At 56.0% G+C, this 11,686-nt stretch overlaps 2 protein-coding genes across 2 annotated transcripts in view; one reads left to right on the top strand and one right to left on the bottom strand.

Annotated features, from left to right (window-relative positions):
- Positions 1-5,687: 5,687 nt before the first annotated feature.
- Positions 5,688-9,186, top strand: TSPAN10 (tetraspanin 10). The gene is given in 6 exon segments (XM_007472033.1): positions 5,688-5,723; positions 6,097-6,174; positions 7,015-7,249; positions 7,252-7,366; positions 7,368-7,586; positions 8,913-9,186. Coding segments are annotated over 6 exon segments (957 nt in total).
- Positions 9,187-11,092: 1,906 nt separating this feature from the next.
- The window catches only part of PDE6G (phosphodiesterase 6G), a 1,246-nt gene continuing 652 nt past the window's right edge, over positions 11,093-11,686 (bottom strand). Inside the window, exons 2-3 of the mRNA XM_007462325.1 lie at positions 11,636-11,676; positions 11,093-11,169 (exon numbers count right to left, since the gene is read on the bottom strand). Coding sequence (XP_007462387.1) covers positions 11,093-11,169; positions 11,636-11,676 — 118 coding nt within the window. The remainder of the gene's footprint in view (positions 11,170-11,635; positions 11,677-11,686) is intronic.

The raw sequence follows: 11,686 nt of genomic DNA, 5'->3' as shown, positions 1-11,686 counted from the left end.
ACCGCCGCTCCAGCTTCACCGCCCGGCCGCCACTGCCGTGACGTCCGGTGCCTCGTCCGACGCGCTCCCCCGGCCTCGCGACCGCGCAACCGGGTTCCGGCCGCGCAACCAGGTTCCGGCCGCGCGATCAGGTTCCGGCCGCGCAACCAGATTCCGGCCCCGCAACCAGTTTCCGGCCCCACCAACGGTCTGCGCCTGCGCAGGGCGGCCCAGCGCCGGGCTCCCCACGGAGGGGCGCCCCCCGCTGGCCACGCGGGGGAGAGACGCTGCAGAGAAGCTGGCAGGGAAGCAGAAACGCGCCTGTCGCCCAGGACAGCGGTTGGTGGGCTCAGATTGGATATTCCCAGCGCCTCGCTGGTCCCACGGAAATGGAGAAATAGCTTCGGGAAGGTGACATCATAGCTTCATGATATGTATTTTTTAAGAAGGCATTTTCCCTGAATCTAACATAAGAGAAACGAATGAATTTCGACCACATTTTAGATAAATGCTTCTTTGCCACGGAGATACAATATCCTAAAATTGCCCCCAGGGCCAGCTTCATGGGCACTCACGTGTGTGGCTCCGAATGGCCTCACACTTGAGTCAATGCTCTGCCGTCACCGTCTTGCAATCTTTAATAGTTTTCAGCAAGGAGCTCCACATTTTTATTTTGCACTGGGCCTTAAACATTTGGTAGCTGACCTTGCCTATGATTATGAAAAAAAAGTTACGAAAACCTCTAAGAGGCTAAACTATGTTTTTTAGTCCCATGATTCAATTTCAGATTGTGTTTGTCTCCTGTGTTGAAAACAGTTAGGAGGTTGTTACTCTCATTTCCTCTCCCCGCAGGAAGTCTGAGATCAGGGGGACAGCCGGTTTGGTTTCTTCTGAGGCCTCTCTCCTTGGCTTGCAGACAGCTCCCTTCCTCCTGTGTCTTTCCTCTGTACAGTTGCATCCCTGGTGTCTCTCTGAGTCCCATTTTCCTTTTCTTATAAGGTCATTGGAGGATGGCCCACCCTAATGACCTGATTTTAAGTTAATTACCACTTTAAAGGCCCTACCTCTAAGTCTCATTCTGAGGTGCTGGGACTTCAATATATAAATTTGGGGGGACACAGTTCAGCCCATAACAGTAGTGGTAACTATGATTTCATCCAAAGCCTACTCTATATCAGAACAAGGCTGAGATGGGGCCTGGGAGGTGATGACCGTCTCCCAGAGAGCCTGGCTTTGGAGCCAGATTGCGGTAACTGATGAGGCTGGGTGTGTCCCCTTTGAGGAAGAGACGAGACACAGTTTGGCTGCACAAGGCCTGACCTCCAGCTCCCGTCCTTGCCCTGACCTTCCGCCTGCAGCACAGCAGCCTGAGTGGTCCTTTGAAAGCGTGAGTCAGGTCGGAATGCACATTACTCAACACCTGTCATCTCCCCATCTCACTTGGAGCAAAATTTGAACAGCCATTCTTCTTCAAACTTTCCAGGCTTGCTCCCACCTAAGGTACGTTACAGGCCTGAAACCCTCTTCCTGCACACGTCAGCCTAGTGTTGAAAGAGAACAGAACCCTATGGTCTATTCCCCCCATGTCTTCTGCCTGCCTTTTGTCTGTGGAAAAACTTTAGCCAAAGAATAAGTTTAATCAGAGAAATGAGAAAATACAGAAACAAAGGAAAATAGTCAAAGGGGACAAAACAATAATAGTTTAAGTCAGTAAGCAAAGTCAAGGACCTTTAGTTCCACCTCAAGGGCTATAGATATTATTCTGAGCCGTGTCCTGTGAGCTTTTTTTTTTCTGCAGTACACGGTATCTCACTGTTGTGGCCTCTCCCGTTGTGGAGCACAGGCTCCGGACGCGCAGGCTTAGCAGCCATGGCTCACGGGCCCAGCCGCTCCGCGGCGTGTGGGATCTTCCCGGACCAGGGCACGAACCCGTGTCCCCTGCATTGGCAGGCGGACTCTCAACCACTGCGCCACCAGGGAAGCCCATGTGAGCTGTTTTATAGGTACTGAAACCCCCACCAGGTGGAAGAAGTTAACTACATGATGACCAGACTGTAGCCATGACAGAAACTGCCACAATCCTGAGAATTGGCTTCATGGAAATGGGAACAAACTGACCCTGGAACTGAAGATTAGCTGTACTTAAAACAATCAAGATGATGCTGGTCAGACCACCAAGGACCAATTTCAAGATGACCGTCAGAGCTGACTGTGCTGTCTCTGCATGTAGCCCCCTCCCTCCGTCTATAAAAGCTCTTGCCCACTGCTTGTCAGTGGAGGGGAGTCGGCCTTTGGACAGGAGTCTGCCCTTCCCCTTCCCCGGACCCCGCAATTGCCAGCCTCAGAAATAAAGCAAACTTTCCTTTCCACCAGCCTTGCCTCTTTATTGGCTTTTGAGCAGCGAGCAGCTGGACCCCACATTCAGTTACAGTGTGTGCCAAGTGCACTGCCCTCAGACTGAAGTTGCTGGCAGCACTGGCTGAGCTCCCTTTCGGGGACTGTGCTCACTCCAGATCACGGTCCCTTCCCCAGGCAGCTCATGCCCAATAACAGTGGATGGCTATCAAGGCGCAGCCCCATGTCTCAATCTCGGACAATTCTGCAGGCCATCCAAGCTGCGGGGATCACCAAGGACTTTGTTGAGATTGCCTGACAGCTCGCCTTCTCCCTCCGCCAGCACAATGCTGTTTCCTTCCCGGGTCTGGATCCTGAGACACTCCCCAGTGACCAGGGTTGGCCTTGCAGGGACCCTGACCTGAGAAAATACACGAGGTTCGTTCCCTCTTTTTTTTTCTTCTTGCCCACGCCATTCGGCGTGTGGGATCGTAGTTCCTTGACTGCAGATTGAACCCGCGCCGCTTGCATTGGAAGTGTGGAGTCTTAACCACTGGGCCACCAGGGAAGTCCCTCGTTCCCTCTTTTCCTTCGGCTTCTTCTCAGCCCTCTTCTTTTCTTTTTTTAAAATGATATGAAATTCACAGAACATAGAGTTAACCATTTTAAAGGGAAAAACTCAGTATCATGTAGTACATTCCCAGTGTTGTACAACCACCTCCTCTATCTAGTCCTAAAGTATTTTCATCACTCCCGGAAGGAAGCCCTACACTCCTTCAGCAGTAGCTGCCATTTCCCCCTCCCCCAGCCACTGGCAACCACTAATCTACCTTCCGTCTCTATGGCTTTACCTATTCTGAACATTTTATATAAGTGGAATCGTACTGTATGTGGACTTTTTGTGTCTGGCTTCTTTCACTGAGCACCATGTTTTCAAGGTTCATCCATGTTGTAGCCTGTGTTAGAACTTCTTTCCATTTTATGGCTGAATAATCCACGGTATGGATGCAGCACATTTTGTTTATCCATTCTTCATTGATGGACACCCAGGTTGTTTCCACCTTTTGGCTGCTGTGAACGTGTATATCCATGTATTTGTGTGAGTCCCTGTTTTCAATCCTTTCGGGTGTACACCTAGGAAGCAAACATTTTCCTACAGTGAGGCCTCTCTGATCACCTGATATAAGACAACACCCTCCACCAGCCATTTCCTTTCCTTGCTTCCTAACACTCATGACCTTATAAAATAACATATATTTACTGGTTTCTTTGCTTACTCTGTGACTTCCCCTGTACTCAAATGTAAGCACCTGATGACGGGGGATTGTCAGGTTTCCTCACTGTTGTACTGCAGGGCTCAGAACAGTCCCTGACAGAGAATAAACCCAGTGTCAGTCATCTGTGCTCACAATAATGCTGTGTTAACGAACTCTCCTCATTCAGTGGCTTAAAACTCAGCTGGCCCTCTGCCGGAGTGTAGGCTGGGCTCCGTGGTGTGGTCGTTCTGGGAGAAGCTAGTGGGGGACCCAAAGCAAGAACACAGACAAATGAAGCAAATAAAAATGAAAAGTGTTCACTCGGCTGTACTACTCTGGAACTGAACACCAGGAGATTTCAGGGGGTGGCATAGGTCAGGGCACACAAGTGCCAGGCATTTCAGGCCCAGCAAGCAGCCCATGTGGCTGGATTGTAAAATGGTGACTAAATGGAGGAAAAGAGGCTGAGCTTAAACATCTAACGGAAGAAGCTGAGAAAGGGAGTGGGGAGGCTGGTGGAAGCGGGATGCGGCACACACATACCCCGAGGCCACCCTTTTTCCTGCCACGCACACGTGTTTGCAGAGGGGCCCCTGGCAGCCTCTGCCCCCACCATGGCCTCCGGCCCCAGAAGCCAACAGCAGTGTCGACGCGCGTCATAGCCTCATGTACTCCACAAGCAGGACCCAGGAGGTGTGAGAGTACGTGCCCAAGGTCTTCCAGAGTTGGTGGCTGGTAGGGGTCTGCTCTGAGCCAGTCTTTCCACTGCATCCAAGCCAGGGTGAGAGGGCCGACAATGCAGGGTCAGAGAGCCTGGAGCACATCTCTGCCTGCAGAGGTGGCAGCTGCATGGCTGGGGTCCCTCCAAGCACTAGGGCACAATAGTAACCGTGACAAAGTCCTACTCCTGAGAAGCTCAGAGGGTGGGGGATCCCAGCCACCTCAAAACCAGGAAGGATGTAATCTAGCCAGTGATTAAAAAATAAATAATTAAACAAAGGGGGACTTCCCTGGTGGTCCAGTGGTAAAGAATCCACCTTACAATGCAGGGGACGCGGGTTCGATCCCTGGTCGGAGAACTAAGATCCCACATGCTGTGGGGCAACTAAGCCCACACCATGGCTACTGAGCTCATGCACCTCAGCTAGAGAGCCTGCGTGCTGCCAGCTACAGAACCCACACGCCCTGGAGCCTGTGGGCCACAACTAAGACCTGATGCAGCCAAAAATAAATAAAATAAATAATAAATAAATCTTAAAAAAAATAAAGGCACTTCAAATATACACATATAGGGACTTCCCTGGTGGCGCAGTAGTTAAGAATCCGCCTGCCAATGCAGGGAACACAAGTTCGATCCCTGGTCCGGGAAGATCCCACATGCTGCAAATCAACTAAGCCTATGCGCCACAACTACTGAGCCTGTGCTCTAGAGCCCGTGAGCCACACCTGCTGAAGCCCGCACACCTAGAGCCCATGCTCCACAACAAGAGAAGCCACTGAAATGACAAGCCCGCACATCACAACGAGCAGTAGCCCCTGCTCGCCACAACTAGAGAAAGCCTGCACGCAACAACTAATACCCAATGCAGCCAAAGATGAAATTAAAATAAATAAAAATTTAAAAAATATATATATATACATAAATATATATGTATGTATATATGTATGTATATGCATATATATACATAAAACTTCTTTCTTGCAGTGAATAAATCGGAATAAACTGGCATTTAGCTGTGGGCAGGTCTCCTGGGCTGTTACTGGGAGCCAGGGTCTGATCTTCAGGCTGAGCTGAGGGGCACCGCTGGACCCGCCGGGCTGAGGCCCACACTGGGGCCCTGTGGTGATGCCCATGAGGCCTGCCCCCTGACAGCCCCACCCACGTCATGCCTGCACAGAGCGAGGCCAAGAATCTGGGCTCAAGAAGGATCCTTTGCATCTCAACAAGCAGAGGCTGTCTTAAGCCCTAAACTATGACTCCTCACATGATCCGATCGTGACTGCAAAGTCCCGGTGGGGCTCACAGCTCACAGAGCAGCCGGGGGCACAGGCAGCACCAGCCCTGGTGTCCCAGCCAGACAGGCCAGTGGGGGACCAGCACACCTGTCCTGGTGGAGGATGGAGGAGGGGGAAAGGAGCCCCCTGCTGTCCCAGGTAAGCAGTGCCTGGAGGCCTGCCGGGGTTGGAGATGTCCCCGGCTAGGTTCTCCCCACCCTGGCCCACCAGAGCCATGTTGTGTGCTGGGGCTAGCCAGGAGGTGGATGCTCAGGAGGGGCTGCTAAGATTGGGGTGGGGCTTTATTAATCAGGTGCCTTAACCTCCCCCAGCGCCGTGTTCAGACTCTGAAAGGTGACCCGCCCTTGCCCTTGTGTTTGACACAGCATGGGGTGTGTCCACACCCCAAAGAAAGCACACACCCAGGGGATGGTGCCCACCAGGGCCATCAGGCCACCCTCACATTTTCCCTGTCCCCCACCCACCTGTGACCTGCCCCGCCTTCTCACCTCCCTGTTGCCCCCTCCTCAAGGCTGCCATCCGCTCAGCCTGGTATGGTCCCTGCACAGGAAATCTGGCAGGCCTCCCCATGGATCTGGCAGGTCGGGGGGTGAGCTCTGGCTCGGGGTGCCGAAGGGGCTGAAGGCTAATGCCGGCAGCCTGTCCTTTTGCTCTTACTGACTTGTTGAGTTCTGAGGGGGCTGATCAATAACCCTCCTTTCCTGTGCTCTGATGCGGTCAGTCAGGTGGGGAGTGAAGGGCCAGCTTCTTGCTGGTAAACTGGAGCCCTGCGCAGGCCTGGGGCCTTAGCTTCTTCATTCTTCCCCCACAACACAACTCAAGGGCCTGCTGCCCCTCCCCCTGCAGAGAGGGGGCAGGAGCCCTCCCATACCTGCCTGCCAGTGGAGGGGCTGCGGAGGCAGGCATATCTGAAGTGCAGCCCGTCCATCAAGGGGCCAGATGGAACTGGCTTTGCAGCTTCTCCCAACCTCATGATCAGTGAGCCAGTCCTCTGTTAGGGAACCAAGAGGAGGGTGGGGGGAACCGAGAGAGGGGGTAGGCCCCCCCCAACCATCAGCACCCTGTTAATTTTCTCTGTGGTAAGGCCAGGGCCCCCGAGCTTGGCTGAGTGTCCTGCTGGAGGGCAAGGTGGGGTCCTTGGGAGGCCCTGCACCCCACAGAGCCCCAGTCTCCTGGCCTCTCCTCTCCCTGCCCCCAGAGCCCCTCACCGTCCCCTCTGCTGCTTGGCCGAGCAGGACAAGCCTTAAGGCCCCCACGTCCCTGGCCTTCTAGAGTCTTTGAGCACCCCCTTCCGCCTTCACCTTCCAGCTTCACCTTCCAGCTTCCTGCCCGCTGCAGGCTCTGACCCTGCTCCCAGCTGAGTGTCACAGGGTCTGAGTGAAGATGCTTTTGCCCCGGTGAGACCTCCCTCTTCTTCCTCCCTCTGCAGGATGCTGGGGGTCAGGAACCACCCCTCGCCGGGAGCAGCCCCCTCATTTCAAGTCACCCGGGGCCAGCACTCTGGGAGCACCAGGCCCGGAGGGCAGGCCTTGGGGGGGGTCCCGGCCAGCTGCTTCCCTGCCTCAAGTGCCTGATCTTCCTGTCCAACTTTGTCTTCTCTCTGCTCAGTCTGCTGGCCCTGGCCATCGGGCTCTGGGGCCTGGCCGTCACGGGGTCTCTGGGGAGTAGTTGGGGGGCCCCCTGCCCGCAGCCCCCATGCTGGGGCTGGTGCTGGGCGGGCTGGCGTTCAGTGCGCGGAGCCTGGCAGGCTGCCTGGGCGCCCTCTGTGAGAACGCCTTTCTGCTTCTCTGGGGGCATCCTTGCCTTGCTGGTGCTGGAGGCCGTGGCAGGGGCCCTGGTGGTGGCCTTCTGGGGCCAGTTGCAGGATGACCTGGAGCATGTCCTACGCGTGGCCATCACCCACTACCAAGACGACCCAGACTTGTGCTTCCTCATTGACCAAGTTCAGCTCGGGCTGCAGTGCTGCGGGGTGGCCTCCTACCAGGACTGGCAGCGGAACCTGTGAGTCCTAGAGCCTGAAAGGGCGGAGGGCAGCCCCATGGTGGCCGGGCAGGGTCCCTGGGGCTGGAGAGGAGGCGGGCCACACACACGCTCACATGCACATACTCACCTATACACAAACTCACCTGTATAGGCTCCTCACCTATACACATATGTGCGCACACGCTCATGTGGGCACACTTGCGCATGTACACACTCAGGCCCAGCCAGGGCCACATGGTCATGCAGGGATGTTAATAGAGAAGCTCAGCCAGTAGAGCTAGAAAGTCACTTTTGGGGATTGTTTTTTTTTCTTTTTCAGTAAGGGCATCGTACATCTCAATGTCAATTGAAAATAACTTTTAGTTTAATTCAGGACATCATTTTGGACTATGACTCCACAGTTCTCCCTCCACTGCGTGTGTGTGTGTGTGTGTGTGTTTGTGTGTGTACATGTGTGTGTTTAGAGCCATATGGAGACTCTTGAAAACCAGCCATTTGTACCCAACAGTCCCTGAGACATGCTGGGCGCTTCTTTCTGGGCACCTTAGAAGCACCCATCTGGATTGTTCTCATTTGGTGGCCGAGTGTGACTTTGGGTCGGTGGCAGCCCTTTCTGGTGTTGTGATGCCACCCAGCCTGCCGATCTCCAAGCCCCTGCCTTACTGAAGCCCATTCTTCAAGGAGATGAGCCTGTGCCTGTGAGGGAGGGCAAAGGATGAGCCTGCTGGTCATAGGGCCCTGGATGCCAGCCAAAGGCCAAGGGCACCTGAGGGTCACCTGAAGTGAGTGACAAGAGCAACACTCTCTCGAGGCCCTGAGAGCTCCTCCCAAGCCTCCCATCCCTTGTTGCTGCCCAGTGTGGCCCCTCATGCCCCCACCATGACCCGGTGACCACTACAGAAGTCTCTACCAGGCCTCAACCCACCTTCTCCCACTCCAGCTCTGCTGCTCAGACCAACTCAGCAGCATCTGTGGAGTGAGGCTGTCTTACTTCCAGCCCCCATCAAACCCTTGCCTCCCTTCAACTGTCTTACACAGTGTGTGCCTTCTAACCATGCGTGTACAGAGGGCTACGCAGTACTGGGATGAATTATAGAGAGCTGGGTATCGTGTGTGCACAAGTGTGTGTGCATGTGCGTGTGTGTGTGTACATGCCTGCCAGTGTGCATGTGTGTGTGCATTCATGCCTGTCTGCTTGCATGCATGCACATGTGCATGCCTGTGTGCCTATGTGTGTGTGTGGCCATGGAAGTTTGAAGGCGGGTGGGAGACATTCCACACAGTGCTGGGGTCCAAGACCAGGGGCCCTGGCCTCCAGACTGATGCTCCCATGCGCCCTTGCAGGTACTTTAACTGCAGCTCCCCTGGGGTCCAGGCCTGCAGCCTTCCTGCCTCCTGCTGTATCGACCCCTGGGAAGATGGAGCCTCAGTCAATGACCAGTGTGGCTTCGGGGCCCTGCGCCTGGATGAGGACGCAGCCCAGAGGGTGGTGCACCTGGAGGGCTGCGGCCCCCCACTCCTCCAGTGGCTGCGCAGCAACATCTGGGCTGCAGGTGGCTACGCCATCGTTGTCGTTGTGGTCCGGGGGCAGAGCTCCTGCCGGCCACCCAGCTGGTGAGGGCCCCGGCTGTCCACAAGAGGGCAGCAGAGAGTGAGGGCTTGTCCACAGGACCCCCAGACTCAGTGCCCTCCCCTCTGCCAAACTGGTCCCGGGCTGACTGGCAGGTGAGACGGAAGACCAGGGCACCGGGATGGGGTCTGGGGCTGCAGGCCTCCCCTCCACTCCCAGGCAAGGTGTCAGAATAACCCGCCTTGGTGCTTGTGGACACGCACCTTGGGCCCCCAGGCCTCCTCCACCTGCTGGCCTCTGCCTCCCCAGGGTCCCCTTTCCCCCACACTGCCCATTTGCTTGCAAACGCTGCCATGGTCCGAGTGTAAGCTGACCCCAACGACTGCCTGGCCAGCGTCTGCCTCCCACAGAGGGTGCAGGCAAAGCCTGGCTGGCAGGGAGAGTGGGTGGCGAGCGAGACTGGATGAAATCCTGCCACCAAGCCCCAACTCGGACCCTCACCCCAACCCTCACTTCCGATCTCCACATCTGACCACTTTTGACTCTCACCACTGACCCCCCACTTCCAACACCTCCAAGCCCAGTCTATGAGTCCCCACGTCCTCACCATAGCCTGGCCCCTGCTCTCCTCTGGGGCCACCCCCACCTTTCCTGTGCATTGTGGTGGTTGAGGATGAGGCCCAGGCCTCTCCCTCCAGAGTGCTTTTTGGGGGGTGGTGGTGGTAAGTTTTATTGAGATGTATCCCTCATACAGTAAATTGCACCAACCTTAAGTGGGCAGCCTGAGGGTTCTTACTTATCCACACACCTGTGGACCCACTACCAGGTCTAGATCCAGCCCCAGCAGGGTCCTTCATCTCCTCCTCGAGGTCGCCCCTGTTGGAACTTTGTCGCCTTTGGTTAGCGTGGCTTTTTCTGGCCTTCACATAAATACGAACACAGGGGCCCCCTTCCTGAGAGTCACTCTCTGGTCACTGCTGTGTGAACAGACCCCCTGACGTCCGTGTGGATAGGCACTTGGGCAGTTTCCGAAGATGACTGCCACTGGGGGCAGTTTCCCGCAGGTTTGTGTGTGGCAGCGTGCCCTGCTTCTCCTGGGTGTGGTGTCAGGAGTGGAATTGCAGGGTTACTGGTAGGTGTCTGTCCAGCTTTAGTGGACAGTAAGGATGGGCTGGCTGGGCCCAATCTCCCTGCACCTGTTTCCTCACCTGTGGGGAGCAGATAGGTGTTCCCTCCCCCTGACCTGAGCTCTGGCCCCAAGAGTACGTGGGGCTGCCTGCCTTGCCCCAATCCAGCCATCAAGAGCCTGGCTCAGCGCCCGATGTGCTTCCTTCCCTCAGCCTGGCCAGGTCCCTGCCATCCCTGCCACCTGTGCCCACATCCGTCCACTCTTGCTGAAGAGACTCCACCCTCAGGCCCTGCCCCCACTGACAACACATCCCAGACAAGTGGTGGGGGACACGCTAATTTTATTTGAAACAGGACATGGGCCATGTTGGAAAGGACAAGCATCCTGCTGGTGTGACACGTCCAGAGGGGTCTTGCTCTTTCACTGATGCCTGCAGGACTCCCGCCACCCACTCCACCAGTGCAAGGGCCTCAGCTGGGAAGGGCTAGTGGGGGAAGCTTGTCCTCACCCCCAGGCAGGCAGGACAGGGGACACTCCTGGGAGGCCTGCCCTAGCTTTCCAGCCATGGGAGGAGAGGGTCTGTGGACCAGTGTCTCCGGAAGTTAAGCCAGGCCTGGCCGGCCGGAGAGGATATCCTGCAAGGAGTTGGTGGGCTCCTGGCAACTAGCTTCCGTGGGCCTGAGGTCGCTGCCCTGCGGGGATCTCCAGACACAATCTCTGGACACTCTGGAACCCTCCAGTGGGGGGGCGGCCCTGCTCACAGGAATCCTGAGCAGGTGTCAGAAAGGGCAGCGGCATGGAGGGGCCAAGGGCCGGGGTCCAGTGCTAGATGATGCCGTACTGGGCCAGCTCATGCAGCTCCAGGTGGCTGAAGGCCTCCCATGGGCAGATGACAGTGATGTCTGCAGGACAAGGGGGCCAGTGGGTCCAGGAGGGTCCCATGGCCCCAGGAGCCACCATCCCCTCCGGGCCCTGTTGTCCACACCCCAATGGTGAGAGTACAAGTCCAGGGTGTAGAGCCCTCCTTTCAGGACATACCACCTTTGCCCTGCCCAGGAAGATAGTGGGTGCAGCAGGCCCAGGGAGGGGGCCAGAGGAAGGTGGGCCTTGCTGCTGGGGGGAGGGGACAGCAAGAGCTTTTTTCTTTTCCAGCCCCTCCAAGCACTCGGTGGAGCCGCTGAGTAGGAACAACCCCACTCGGGTGGTGTCTGAAGCTTGAAGTTGGGAAAAAAAAATGAAGGACAGCTGGGGGTGGTGCCCTAAGTAAGCCTCTGCCTGAGGAAGCAGGGGCAGGGGTGATGGGGCCCCAGGCACACTGCGGGGTGGGCAAGTCGGGGGGACCTGGGTGGATGCTAGTGGCTGTCATACCTGTTCCCAGGCCTTCCATTCCGGGGATGTCGTCACCAAACCTACAAGAAC

Source organism: Lipotes vexillifer, unplaced genomic scaffold (genome assembly GCF_000442215.2).
Source record: "Lipotes vexillifer unplaced genomic scaffold, Lipotes_vexillifer_v1.1 scaffold1691, whole genome shotgun sequence".
Taxonomy (NCBI): domain Eukaryota; kingdom Metazoa; phylum Chordata; class Mammalia; order Artiodactyla; family Lipotidae; genus Lipotes; species Lipotes vexillifer.
This window is presented reverse-complemented; position numbering and strand designations above follow the sequence as displayed.